This window comes from Cotesia glomerata, linkage group LG4, assembly GCF_020080835.1.
Source record: "Cotesia glomerata isolate CgM1 linkage group LG4, MPM_Cglom_v2.3, whole genome shotgun sequence".
Lineage (NCBI taxonomy): Eukaryota > Metazoa > Arthropoda > Insecta > Hymenoptera > Braconidae > Cotesia > Cotesia glomerata.
Genome location: NC_058161.1, coordinates 20,517,520 through 20,531,780, shown reverse-complemented (window position 1 = coordinate 20,531,780; position 14,261 = coordinate 20,517,520). Strand labels below are relative to the sequence as shown.

Sequence of the window (14,261 nt, the reverse complement as noted above, 5' to 3'; positions counted from 1 at the left end):
TACCGTATTTCCGTGCAATAACAGTAATCGCAATATCATATTTCATTTCTGTAAGTTGCATCTGAAAGCTTATTTAACAAGCTTTAATTTGCATACTTATCGATTTTTCTAAATTAAATAGTTTAGGAATGACAGAAATTTAAAAATTTTTGAAAATCACAAAAATTTTCACTTTTACCATATTTCAGTGCAATAACAATTGAACGCGATATCTCATCAAATTTCTGTATATTCCATCTAAAAGCTTATTAAGTGAGCTTTAATTTGCATACTTATATATTTTTCTTAATTAAATAGTTAAGGATTGACAGAAATTTAAATTCTCAAAAATCCTCAAAATTTGGAACTTTGTTTCTTTGCAAAATAACTATTAAATGCGATAACTTGTAAAATTTTTGTAAATTCCATCTAAAAGCTTCAATTTGCATGATTATCTGCTTTTCTAAATTAAACAGTTTAGGAATGACAGTAATTCAAAAATTTTTGAAAATCACAAAAATTTTCACTTTTACCGTATTTCAGTGCAATAACAATTGAACGCGATATCCCATCAAATTTTTGTAAATTCCATCTAAAAGCTTATTAAGTGAGCTTTAATTAGCATACTTATATATTTTTCTTAATTAAATAGTTTAGGAATGACAGAAATTTAAATTCTTAAAAATCCTCAAAATTTGGAACTTTGGCTTTTTCTTTGCAAAATAACTATTGAATGCGATAACTTGTAAAATTTTTGTAAATTCCTTTTGAAGGCTTATTTAACAATCTTTAATTTGCATGCTTATCTATTTTTATAAATTAAATAGTTTAAGAATGAAAGCAACTCAAAAATTTTCAAAAATCGTTAAAATTTTCACTTTTACCGTATTTCCGTGCAATAAGAATTAAACGCGATATCATATTTAATTTCTGTAAATTGCATCTGAAAGCTTATTCAATAAGCTTTAATTTGCACACATCTATTTTTCTAAATTAAATAGTTTAGGAATGACAGAAATTCAAAAATTTAAGAAAATCACATAAATTTTCACTTTTACCGTATTTCAGTGCAATACCAATTGAACGCGATATCCTATCAAATTTTCATAAATTCTATCTGAAAGCTTATTAAGTAAGCTTTAATTTGCATACTTATATATTTTTCTTAATTAAATAGTCTAAGAGTGACAGAAATTTAAATTCTTAAAAATCGTCAAAATTTGGAACTTTGTTTCTTTGCAAAATAACTATTGAATGCGATAACTTGTAAAATTTTTGTAAATTGCATTTGAAAGCTTATTAAGTAAGCTTTAATTTGCATACCTCACCATTAGTCTAGATCAAAAATTACTCTCTCAGACAGATCTAATTTTACTTTTTCTCGTTTAGATATCATTATTTCATTGTAACAGAAGTTATATATTATCAATAATATAATTTTTTAAAAAGCACCTTTTTTTTATTCATAAAATCTACTTCTGGCTGCCGAATGGTCTTTATTTTTAATAAATAAAATTGTCTTTTGGAATTTTTTGAGCAGTTCTAATATTCACAATTTTACTCACATTTTCCATTCCCTGGAGCCGGTGAACGCTTCTTCCGACAAAACGAATCTGGAAACACACAAAAAAAAAAAATAATTAGCCAATTTAGTTATTTGTATTATAAAAAAGTTTATATTTATATAATAAAATTTAGCTCGAGGGAGTTAAAAAATGGCCGAGTATCAGAATTAAGTTGCGAGCGTTATTTTCCCGGGTGGGATGAGAGCGTGCTGTTGCGTCCTCCGACTCTACTCAGTTATTTCATATTTTCCGCTATTCTTTCAACCCCCAAGGGCACAAAATCGCTTCATTCGGGCTCGGAACGTCGTTCGCGTTGTTATATAACATCGCGAGCTATCTACGCGATACTCATAGTTCTGTCATTAGATTTTGCTCGGTCTCAAAATAATAATGTTCATAGCATATATCCATCCGGCATTTATTTATCCTACCACACCTTTATTTGAATTTACACGCACTGATAAAAGGATTTGTTTATAGTTAAAAATATTTGTTAATATTTAACAAATCATTTATTAGAGACCACTTTTTAGTCCTTAACAAATATTTCTTAGTATTTAAAAAGATTTATTAATATTTAATAAATGAATATCAGATTTATTAAATACAAACAAATCATTTTAAATACTAAGAAATATTTGTTTGATACTAAAAAGTGGTCTCTAATAAATGATTTGTTAACTATTAACAAATATTTTTTTAATACAAATAAATCCTTCTATCAGTGCGGATTGTTGATTTAAAAAAAAAAAAAAAAAAAAGAAAAAATCGCAACTTTTGTTTTGTTTTTAAATTTTACTTCTACTGCGATTATTTACATGACTTGTTGATTAAATGCAAATTCACCATCAAATTTTATCTCATTTAATTTCGCTGGTGCTCTAGATAAAAATACATTTATATATTTTGTCGACTGACGTGGGTGGATTTTAAAGGGAAAAACAGATGGAATATTTTCCAATTGTATTATTTTTCTGTTTTAATTTGTGAGTAAATGCACTGACAGTCAATTTACAATTTTCATTTAATTCGACAGGTTGAATTATTCCCAAATGAATATTTTATTGTAATCGAATAAATTTTAACTGACAAATATTTTTTTGGTACAAAGCATATTTTAAATATTACATTTTTTTTTTATTTATGATTAAAATCTATCAACGATTATAAAATAACAATAAGTTTAATGTAGCTTTTTGGATAGTAAAAATTTTATACGGAAAGAATTTTTCTTTAGAAATTCAAAAATTATCTCACGTACTGAAGTTTTTCATTTTTTAAGAAGATTTCATAGAAATCTAACTATTGCATTGGTTCTAATGACGGAACTTTTGAAAAATTTTGCTATATTTCGACTCAGCTCATCAAGCGTATTCAGAAAATCCATATGGTTCAAAAGTTTATATATCTATGTGTATATAGACGATATAACCGGCCTTGTCTCTTCTCTAACTCCCGCAAATCTATACGGATCTCAATAAAACGTAACATACTCATTCTTAGAACGATTTTCGAGGTTAATTTCAAAGATCACCCAAATCGGTCGATTAGTTAAGAAATGAGAGCAAAAAATTTTCAAAAATCGTTAAAATTTTCACTTTTACCGTATTTCAGTGCAATAAAAATTGAACGCGATATCCTATCAAATTTCTGTAAATTCCATCTGAAAGCTTATTAAGTAAGCTTTAATTTGCATACTTATATATTATTCTTAATTATATAGTTTAGGAATGACAGAAATTTAAATTCTCAAAAGTCCTCAAAATTTGGAACTTTGACTGTTTCTTTGCAAAACAACTATTGAATGCGATAACTTGTAAAATTTTTGTAAATTGCATTTGAAAGCTTATTAAATAAACTCTAATTTTCATACTTATCTATTTTTCTAAATTAAATAGTTTAAGAATGAAAGCAATTCAAAAATTTTCAAAAATCGTTAAAATTTTCACTTTTACCGTATTTCAGTGCAATAACAATTGAACGCGATATCCCATAAAATTTCTGTAAATTCCATCTAAAAGCTTATTAAGTGAGCTTTAATTTGCATACTTATATATTTTTCTTAATTAAATAGTTGAGAAATAACATAAATTTAAATTCTCAAAAATCTCTAAAGTTTGGAACTTTGACTGTTTTTTTGCAAAATAACTAGTGAATGCAAAAACTTGTCAACTTTTTGAGAATTCCATCCGAAAAATTATTAAAAAAACTTTAATTTACTTACCTGACCATCTAAAGTCTAGGCCAAAAATTACTTACCATTTCTATCTATTTAATAAAATTTTACTTTTGGATTCATTTTAGAAGTGATTATTTTAGTAGTTGTTGAATTAACTGTAAAATCTACTGCCTTTTTTCAATAATTAAATTAGACCAAAAAAATACTTAAAAAGAAATTGCACTTGCAGTTCTTAAAGTTTTTTTTTAATTTTTTAATAAAACAAAATTCCAAATATTTTTAGATATTAGCTAACTTAATTTTCATGAATTAAACGGAAGTTTTCAAAGAAAATTTATTTTAGAGTACGAAACATTATTTACCATAGAACGAAAAGAGCAATAAATATAAATCTCAATTTCTGTACACTCGGAACAAACTTTCGGTAATATAAGTAAAGGTATGGATATAATGAAGGCGGGGTACTATAACGGGGGTAAGTTGGTAGTATCGTCAATTCCAGGGAATATATGGGATCGAATAAGAGGTTTAGAGTGAGTGAGAGATATATCCAGGACATTGTAGGTATAAGGCACAAGATATAAGATATAAGGTATAAGGTAAGGAAAATCGAAATTGGTGACTCGGGATGGCACGACTTTGTATAGAGTATACAGAAGGCAGGCAACCAGTCAGGCGGTGGGCGTAAGCTCAAACCTCATTATTTATCCACTTTATAGTCTCTCTCAGCCATATGTAAGCTACACATTTCCGCAGGCGTTGCGGTTTTCGAAGGCTCTGTCTACTTCTTGCCAATAACCTGATAACAGTTTAAAGTTCGTTGGCTTTCATTACTACCCAAGACTCCTTTTCAGTTTCCCGATCCTCATCCTTGTTCCCTGTTTGGTCCTTGCAGCTTACATACCAATAACCGTTCGACTAATGTCAAAGGCTCCGCTGTGAGCTTACTTGATAGACAAATAACCAAACTTTATTTGGGGTACTTGTGGGATTGCTACACAGGCATTGAAACCAAATTTGCCGGATCGAGTTGCAACGACCTTGTCACCTCTGATGGAGCTGGATCCACCATAATCAGCGGTCACTTTGACAAGAGAATCAGATTTTGGGATACCAGAGCCGAGTCTAGTTCCAATGACATCCTGTTGCAGGGAAAGGTCACGTCGCTTGATTTATCACGAGGTAACTTTTATTATTTTATTTTTAATTAAAAAAATATTTTTTACCCATCAATATTATTTATTACAGTTTAATAAAAATTTTTTTTTCTAAATAAATTATTTATGTTATTAAGAGAATAAGAAAAATTTTGTGTTCAAGATAGTCATAAGATAAAATCGGTTTTTTTAGTGAAATTTAGAGCCATTGCAAAGATATTGAATTGAATTTGTGACTTTTCAAAGTTTAATTTCATTCTCACCGATAGTTAATTTGTTATGATAAGTATTTAGGTTGCATTCAAAAATTATCTGTAGATACATAATTAAGAAATTACTTTGTATCTTGTAAACTATTGACATTTTTAAAGATATAAGCTCATCCTGATGTTACACTCATCGAGACCTTTCATTTGAATACCTTTATCAAGTTTAAATATATTTCATATATTTATATATTATATAGGTGTACATATGAAAAATATATCAAAAATGCATGTGGGTACTCAAATGAAAGCTCTTGATGAGTGTAACATCGGGATGAGCTTATATCTTTAAAAATGTCAATAGTTAAGAAATGACTTTGTATCTTGAGAGCTATTGATATTTTTAAAGATATAAGCTCATCCTGATGTTACAATAATTGAGACCTTTCATTTGAGTACCCACATAAATTTTTCATATATTTATATAGATTATATATATGTATATATGAAAAATATATCAAAAATGCATGTGGGTACTCAAATGAAAGCTCTTGATGAGTATAACATCAGGATGAGCTTATACCTTTAAAAACGTCGATACTTAAGAAAGTACAGTACAATTTAACAAAATTCATTATTTAATGCAGTAAAATTTTATTTACTTCTAGTTCACAAGTCACTATGTGACTGCCGTGACTAAAAATTTTTTTATTATATCAAAATAAATATTTGTTTCTACCAAATAATATTTAGTAGTAGTTACTAAATATTTATTTGGTAAGTATTGTCGGTAGATGGCTATGCTTTAATTCCAATGTGATACATAACCTATTAACTGACTTAGATTATTTTATTCAGCTCGATTTTGGGAGATTTATCTTCCCTTTTGAAAACACACATACTCCCAAATGGCTTATATGTCATTTCTTAGTGGAGTATAGTTTAAATTTTTCAATTAGTCTATTATTATGTTAAAAACTTGTTTAATTTTTAATTTTATAAATGTCTCTAAAAAATTATAATTTAATGAGATTATTTTCTTTATAATACCTTATATTTTTACTTAAAATTATTTATTTTAATTATTTTGATTTATTTTGAGTTAAAAGTCAGGTTATACGGTAAAATTAGTTAAAAAATGAATTTGTTTAATACCAATAATCGATTTATTGCGAAGCAATAAATCTTTTGTTAAATACTACTAAATATTTATTTGGTGGAAATAAATGATTTAGTAACTATTACTAAATCTTATAAAATAAAACCAAATCCTATAATAATATTCCTGTAAAAAATTAAATAGTAAATAACTAAAATTCTGCAACGGTTAATTTAAAAAGGTACTTCCTTATTGAATAAACAGTCTATTTTATTATCCCGAGCATGTGAGCATCGTCGGGCATTCCCTAAAGAATTTTATTTCCGGCTGAGGTAATTACCCGGTTATCGGATTCAAAGGAATACCCGTGAGTATGAATTGGTATCCTCTGCTCGGTTTCGATTGAGAAGAGCCGCCGAATCTCAACTCTTTAACCGTAAACACAAATTCGGATTCGGATTTGGCTCTCCGGTTGGGTTAATTTAATACATAAACACACACAACCACTAATTAATCCAATTCTTCTGTACAACAGAGTACAACAGAGTTTACGGTATCAATCAACAATGCTTGTAATTAAATAATATTGAAATAAAAAAAAATATATTTATTATAATTATGATAGATCACGGAACAGTTTTAGCTAAAATAACTCCGTAAGAAATAGTAGATTGGTTATTGACCCCCTACTCGGTGATCACGCTAGCTTACACCGGTATTCCAATTGGATTCCGATAAAGTACTAGCCAGAATATGTACCAGCTACTAATATAAGAGACTAACAGCAAGATACACTTGCTTACTTGTAATTAAAAATACTTAACGCCTAGTTTCGTTGTTATTATATTGATAATTATGTTCTTGTGTTAACAGACGCCAATTATTTATTGAGTTGCGTGCGAGACGATACGGTCAAGCTCCTTGATCTACGTATGAAACAAATTGTTGGATCATTCAGGTGAGTTTTTTTTTTTTTTTTTTTTTAATGTAACTGTACCTTCTCTCACATTGTTCAATATTAAATAACGTTTATTTCAGCGCGGACGGATTCAAGGTGGGCTGCGACTGGGCGAGAGCTACCTTCAGCCCGGATGGACAGTATATCGCGGTCGGATCAGCTGATGGGAGTGTTTTTATTTGGAATGTCATCACCAACAAAATTGAAACGATACTCAGAGATCATACGTGAGTACTTTTATTTCAATAACAGACTTTTTGATTGATTGATTGACTGTTTGATAATCATTTTTATTAAATGCCGGGATTGATCTTTAACATCTCGTTGGAATTTTTAGGCGAAATTTATATTATTTAAGGAGATTCAAGCGAGGTAAAAATTGTTGAAACTTACTGAAAATTTGTAAATTTTATCTACGGAGAATAATTAATAATAGAATTAAAAAATTTTAAAAAGTAGATTTTATAAATAAAAAAAAAAAAGGTGTTTTTTAAAAAATTATATTATTCCTATAATAAAATAGAGATGAAATATATGTGGCATCAAACTCAAACTATTCGTAATGTGATTGGTCGAATATATCATAAGCAAGAAAATATATGCAAAGTGTATAGTCAGACGCGCGCTTGCGCGCGCAAATTTAAATTTTTGTTAATAATATATAACTAATGTTGCAATAAAATAATGACATCAAAACGAATGCAAAAGTAAAATTAGATCTGTTTTAAAGAGTGGGTAATTTTTGATCTAGACTGATGGTGAGGTAGGCAAATTGAAGTTTATTTAATTAGCTTTCTGATGCAATTTACAAAAATTTTACAAGTTATCGCATTCAATAGTTATTTTGCAAAGAAACAAAGTTCCAAATTTTGAGGATTTTTAAAAATTTAAATTTCTGTCATTCCTAAACTATTTAATTAAGAAAAATATATAAGTATGCAAATTAAAGCTTACTTAATAAGCCTTCAGATGGAATTCACAGAAATTTGATAGAATATCGCGTTCAATTGTTATTGCACTGAAATACGGTAAAAGTGAAAATTTTTGTGATTTTCAAAAATTTTTTAATTTCTGTCAATCCTAAACTATTTAATTTAGAAAAATAGATAAGTATGCAAACTAAAGCTTATTAAATAAGCTTAAAGATGTAATTTACAAAAATTTTACAAGTTTTTGCATTCAATAGTTATTTTGCAAAGAAACAAAGTTCCAAATTTTGAGAATTTTTAAGAATTTAAATTTCTGTCATTCCTAAACTATTTAATTTAGAAAAATAGATAAGTATGCTAATTAAAACTTGTTAAATACACAGTAAAAAAATTTTCGTCATTGTGTAAAGTGTAAAAATGTTTGTGTAGAATTTAACATTTTAGTGTGTAGAATTTAACATTTTAGTATGTTGATTCAACACAAATTGTGTAAAAAAAATCATCAACACAAATTTTTGTGTTAAATTTGACGAAAAATTTTTTACTGTGTAAGCTTTCAGATGGAATTTACAGAAATTAAGTATGATATCGCGTTTAATTGTTATTGCACGGTAATACGGTAAAAGTGAAAATTTTAACAATATTTGAAAATCTTTTGCTCTCATTTCTTAACTAATCGACCGATTTGGCTGATCTTTAAACTTAACCTCGAAAATCGTACTAATAATAAGTATGTTACGTTTTATTGAGATCCGTACAGAATTGCGGGAGTTAGAGAAGAGACAAGACCGGTTATATCGTATATATACACATACATATATAAACTTTTGAACCATATGGATTTTCTGAATTCGCTTGACGAGCTGAGTCGAAATATAGCAAAATTTTTCAAAAGTTCCGTCATAAGGACCAATGCAACAGATTTCTATGAAATCTACTAAAAGCAGTACCCTGTTGAAAAGCTCCAATAAGATCCCATCAAAAGCGACAAAAGCCACTTAGAAACCAATAAAATTTATGGGTTTCTAAGTGGCTTTTGTCGCTTTTGATGGGATCCTATTGGAAATTTTAAACAGGGTAGGTTTTCGGGATATTTAATCAAATAATTAGGTCTTTAATTGTAATTTTTACATCTAAAATGGAGATTTCACCAGCCGTGTATTTAGTTAAGAATTGAATGCAATTAACGATTTAAAAAAAATTTTATTTTCATTGAATTTGATTGAAAAAAAAATAAGCTTTCGATTAAAATGATAAAAAAGTAGCTTTCCGAACGTATTACGGAGATATTTTATATTTTTTGTGAAAAATTACTCGGAACTTGCGTTCTTTAAAGTCTTGTATTTGACTTGGCAACACCGCTTGCTTAGTTACCCAAAGCATAAGTACCCGCGGTTTTTTAAATGCTAGAAGATCTTAGTCATTTTAGTTAGACAGTAAACATAAATAAGTTTTAAGGTTAGGGACACTCTTTTTGTGTTGTCAAGTGTATACCGGTAATTCAGAGTGCTATATTTTTTATTAGTCAATTAAATGTTAATAATTATTTAACGAGTAAATTTATCGGAAATTTACTCAAAAATGTTATTAATTAATTTAAAAGTTAATTTTAAGATAACAAAAGTATTTCTACGAATTATTTTTTATAGACATTCTTTACACTAGGCGGGTAATTGGATCTCCTTAAGGAGATCCACACGATGTCGTCAAATTTTGAAAACTTCCTGAAAATTTGTAAATTTAATCTACGTAGCCTAATAATTAATAATAATTATTTAAAGAGTAAATTTTTCGGAAATTTCCTCAATTTAAAAATTAATTCTAAGATATTTCTACGTAATATTTTTTTATAGACATTCTTAACAATTAAAAATTTTATCTTATTTTAATTAAAAATCTAAAATCACCTAAGCTAATTTTTCCATACCACTAATTAAAGCCATCAATATTAAATGCTCTGACAGGTAAATAATTAAATCCTTATGCAATCACCGAAATCCCCAATTATTTACTCACTAAATCCATATTGATAATTCCCGATCCACATAAATACATAAAATATAAACAGGATATTAATATTAAAATCTCGCGGAATATAGTCCCAGCTTATTCATGTTGGAGCTTACACAAAAAAAAGTACATGAATAAATAACAGAACTAAATGTAACAAATAAAAAGCTAAAAAAACGATAAGTGCAGCATTAAGTTTTTTTTTTTTTTTTTTTTTTTTTTTTTTTTTATTTTTATTTTGGTAAAGATAAAATCGATTAAAGCTCCAGTACAAGGATGAAAGGGAGGACGAACTACCTACCACTAGGTTCACAATGCACTGGAATTATCGGGGCATTAATACGGTAACACCAATTGGTGAAAGTTGTCGAGGGCGATCAAACTGAGCCACTCTCTCTCTCTCTCTCTCTGCTCTCCTGTTTCCGCTTTTCCCGGTTTATAACCTCATTTATTATCGAGGATGAATTATCCAGAGAATGGCGACGTCCTTGTCGATGTCGACGTTGATGTTGATGTTCACGTTGATGTCGAATATGTTTTAACGCTGATGGCCATTTCAGTATCGGGATGAAAGAATCGAGAGAAAGGGGATGAGTTATTTATACAACAAAAGGATTGTTGAATAAATATCAGCGGGTTGGCTCGTACAAAGTGGAGGGGAGGGGGAGGAGAGGGGGAAAAATGCCGGTACCGATATTCGTGAAAGCTCAGGAAGCAATGCAGCCATCATTCAAAATACTCGAGTTACCGAATCGGGTATGACTCGAATGGTGAATCTTGCCTCAAACTATAATAATAAGCGAGCGATACCATCATTTGGCAGTGTTGCCAATACTCGAGGGGTGTTTTGTCAACGAATCCAAAGCTCCGAGACGTTTACAAACAACTTCGGGAATTTGAGTGGCTTTTTGCGGTCAGTTACCGTCGGAAAAATCCTGTTATGCTCAATTATACTCTGATACTTTTTCTGCCTCAGGGTTTTTAGTTGGAATGATAATAATAATGGATTTTTTTAAATTTCATTATTATTAGCAACCTTGCAGTCACTAGATAAATATAAATATTTTGCTTTGTTAAATAGTAAATTTTAGTAAATTGCACTGTATTTTCGTAAATATTGATGTTTTTTAAAATATAAGCTTATTGGGTGTTAGACTCATCAAGAGCTTTCATTTGAGTACCCACTTGCATTTTTGATATATTTGTCATATATACATATACATATATATATATATATATATAAATATATATATATATATATATATAGCTATATATATATATATATATATATATATATATATTACATATTTTAAAGATATAAGCTCATCTTGATGTTACACTCATCGAGAACTTTTATTTGAGTACCCACAAGCATTTTTGATATATTTTTCATATATACATATATGTACTGATATAATATATATAAATATACAAAAAATTGATGTGGGTACTCAAATGAAAGGTCTCGATGAGTATAATGTCGAAATGCGTTTATATCTTTAAAAATGTCAATAGTTCACAAAATACAAGGTTATTTCTTAAATATTGACAATTTTAAAGATATAAGCTCATTTCGATATTACACTCATCAAGAGCTTTCATTTGAGTAGCCACTTGCATTTTTGATATATTTTTCATATATACATATAAATAATATATATAAATATATAAAATATATGCATAATGTCATAGTGAGCTCATATCTTTAAAAATGTCAATAGTTTACAAAATACAAGGTCATTTCAACCGATTTTATCATATGAATATCCTGGACACGAAATTTTTCTTATCTTTTTAATAATATAAATCATTTCTTAAATACTAAAAAATCCTTCTATTACAATTAACCTTTTAAAAATATTTATAGAATTACATTGAAGCAGTAAAAAAATTTTTTTCTCGTAAAGTTTAATAAAATAGATTTAAAAAGTATCTCCCACGTCGAAAAGTAAATAACAAGTGAAATGTGGGCAATACGGATTTGGATTTGCCGTTTTAGTAAAGTAAAAAAAAAAAGGGTTTAAAAAAGTGCGACAACGTATAGCACATTTATAGAGGTCTCAGGTTGGAGCACGTAATGTCACCATTGAGAGCATATCCCACTCGACAAAGTATAAACTGGTATCCGGGCGAGCTGGACAGCGCATGTACCTCTATACTACCTATACTGGACTTTACAGTACTGCTCTTTTCCTTTTCCTTTATTTTTATTGTTATTATTTCTGTTTTTCTTTCTCGATACTGTCGAGGGTAGACACCGCCGGTCTGGACTCTGGATATCAGTAAGCTATACCAGGAGATCTGAGATTAGGGTGAAATCAGTAGGAAATAAAAACAAAGAAAAGGATGAGGAAAAAAAAAATAAATATAAGACAGTTGAGGTTAAGGTGGACCAGTTCACAACAATGTTGTCGGGTTTTCTTAAAACTTTTTCGCGTCTTAATTTAACGTTTTAAGAGAAACAACAATGTCGATTCTTTTTCTATTGGACAAGAGAGTTTTTAAATCCAGAATTCAATAAAATAAAATAAAAGTTAAATTAAATGGGTAAAAAAGAAAAAAAAAAAAAGGTAATGACATTCTCGTTCAAAAGTTCTTCGAGTATTTAAGTAGGATTACTCATTGTTATTTCACCCAAGTAAATGCTTCTTGGTTTATTTAGATTTTTTTTATTGTTATCGGAGCATAAAAATACACTGAATAGTTTAAAACCGCGGACGAGTGGCCAGCGGAAAGGGGACCGAGAGCTTTCAATTGTTCAGTAATCACATTGTATTTATAACGATTTATATTCAAATGAATTAATTGAATGAGAAAATTATTTTTTTATTTTCATAAATTCACTCTGAAAATGGAATCTCTTGAATTTATTTATTGTTTACGGGGTAGTCATTTATGATAAAATTTATTGTGATAAGTATTTAGGCTGCATTCGAAAATACTCTATTTCTAGAAACATAATTAAGAAATGACCTTGTATCTTGTGAACCATTGACATTTTTGGACGTATCAGCTCATCTTGATGTTACACTCATCAAGACCTTTCATTTGAGTACCCACATCAATTTTTCATATATTTCATATATTTATATATATTATATATATATATATATATATATATATATATATATATATATATATATATATATATATATATATATATATATATATATCTAAATATGAAAAATATATCAAAAGTGCATGTAGGTACTCAAATGAAAGCTCTTAATGAGGGTAACTTCGGGATGAGCTTATATCTTTAAAATATGTATTATACATATTACATAATTAAAAAATTACCTTCTATCTTGTCAATTATTGATATTTTTATCGATATAAGCTCATCCCGATGTTACACTCATCGAGACCTTTCATTTGAGTACCCACATAAATTTTTTATATATATAATATATTTATATATATATATATATATATATATATATATATATATATATATATATATATATATATATATATATACAGGGTGTCCCAAAAGTCACGGACGCCATTGTAGCATCTGATGAAAAAAATAATTCTGAGACGAAAAGTCCTTAGCCATTTTTCAATTAACCGCATAGATAATTAATTATTAATTAAAAATAACGTCTCTTTATTTGTTAGAGAGAGAGCGCTAGTGTCCAGTAAAGTATGTGCCAAACAAAGACACAACTAACTGTATGACTACCTAGTTTCTATAGCTAACGTAGTCACACATATTTACTTACACATTCACACGTGCAAGCGTCTTCGTTGGAACGCACTTGACTTGACACTAGTGCTCTCTCTCTAACGCATAAAAGGACGTTATTTTAATTAATAATTAATTATCTATGCGTCTGATTAAAAAATGGCTAAGGACTTTTCGTCTCAGAATTATTTTGTTTATCAGATGCTACAATGGCGTCCGTTACTTCTGGGACACTCTGTATATATATATATGAAAAATATATCAAAAATGCAAGTGGGTACTCAAATGAAAGCTCTTGATGAGTGTAACATCAAGATGAGCTTATATTTTTGAAATATATATTATATATGTAATATATATCAATATTTCAAGTTTTTTTAATTAAATAAAAAAAATTGTTTTTAAAAATTGCATTTTATCATTTTTAACAATTTTTTTTTGCCATCAATTAATTGTTATAAATTTTTAAAAATTATTAAATACATGCTAAA

At 28.3% G+C, this 14,261-nt stretch overlaps 2 protein-coding genes across 4 annotated transcripts in view; one reads left to right on the top strand and one right to left on the bottom strand.

Moving 5' to 3' along the window:
* LOC123263825 overlaps positions 1 to 14,261 on the bottom strand; it is a 300,526-nt gene that overhangs the window by 235,196 nt on the left and 51,069 nt on the right. Inside the window, exon 2 of the mRNA XM_044726843.1 lies at positions 1,545 to 1,592. Within this exon, the coding sequence (XP_044582778.1) occupies positions 1,545 to 1,553 (9 nt within the window). The 5' untranslated portion in view covers positions 1,554 to 1,592. The remainder of the gene's footprint in view (positions 1 to 1,544; positions 1,593 to 14,261) is intronic.
* LOC123263828 (autophagy-related protein 16-1) overlaps positions 1 to 14,261 on the top strand; it is a 289,529-nt gene that overhangs the window by 254,884 nt on the left and 20,384 nt on the right. For all 3 annotated transcript variants that reach the window (XM_044726854.1, XR_006509237.1, XR_006509238.1), the window contains 3 exons: positions 4,726 to 4,905; positions 7,059 to 7,143; positions 7,224 to 7,370. In XM_044726854.1, coding sequence (XP_044582789.1) covers positions 4,726 to 4,905; positions 7,059 to 7,143; positions 7,224 to 7,370 — 412 coding nt within the window. The remainder of the gene's footprint in view (positions 1 to 4,725; positions 4,906 to 7,058; positions 7,144 to 7,223; positions 7,371 to 14,261) is intronic.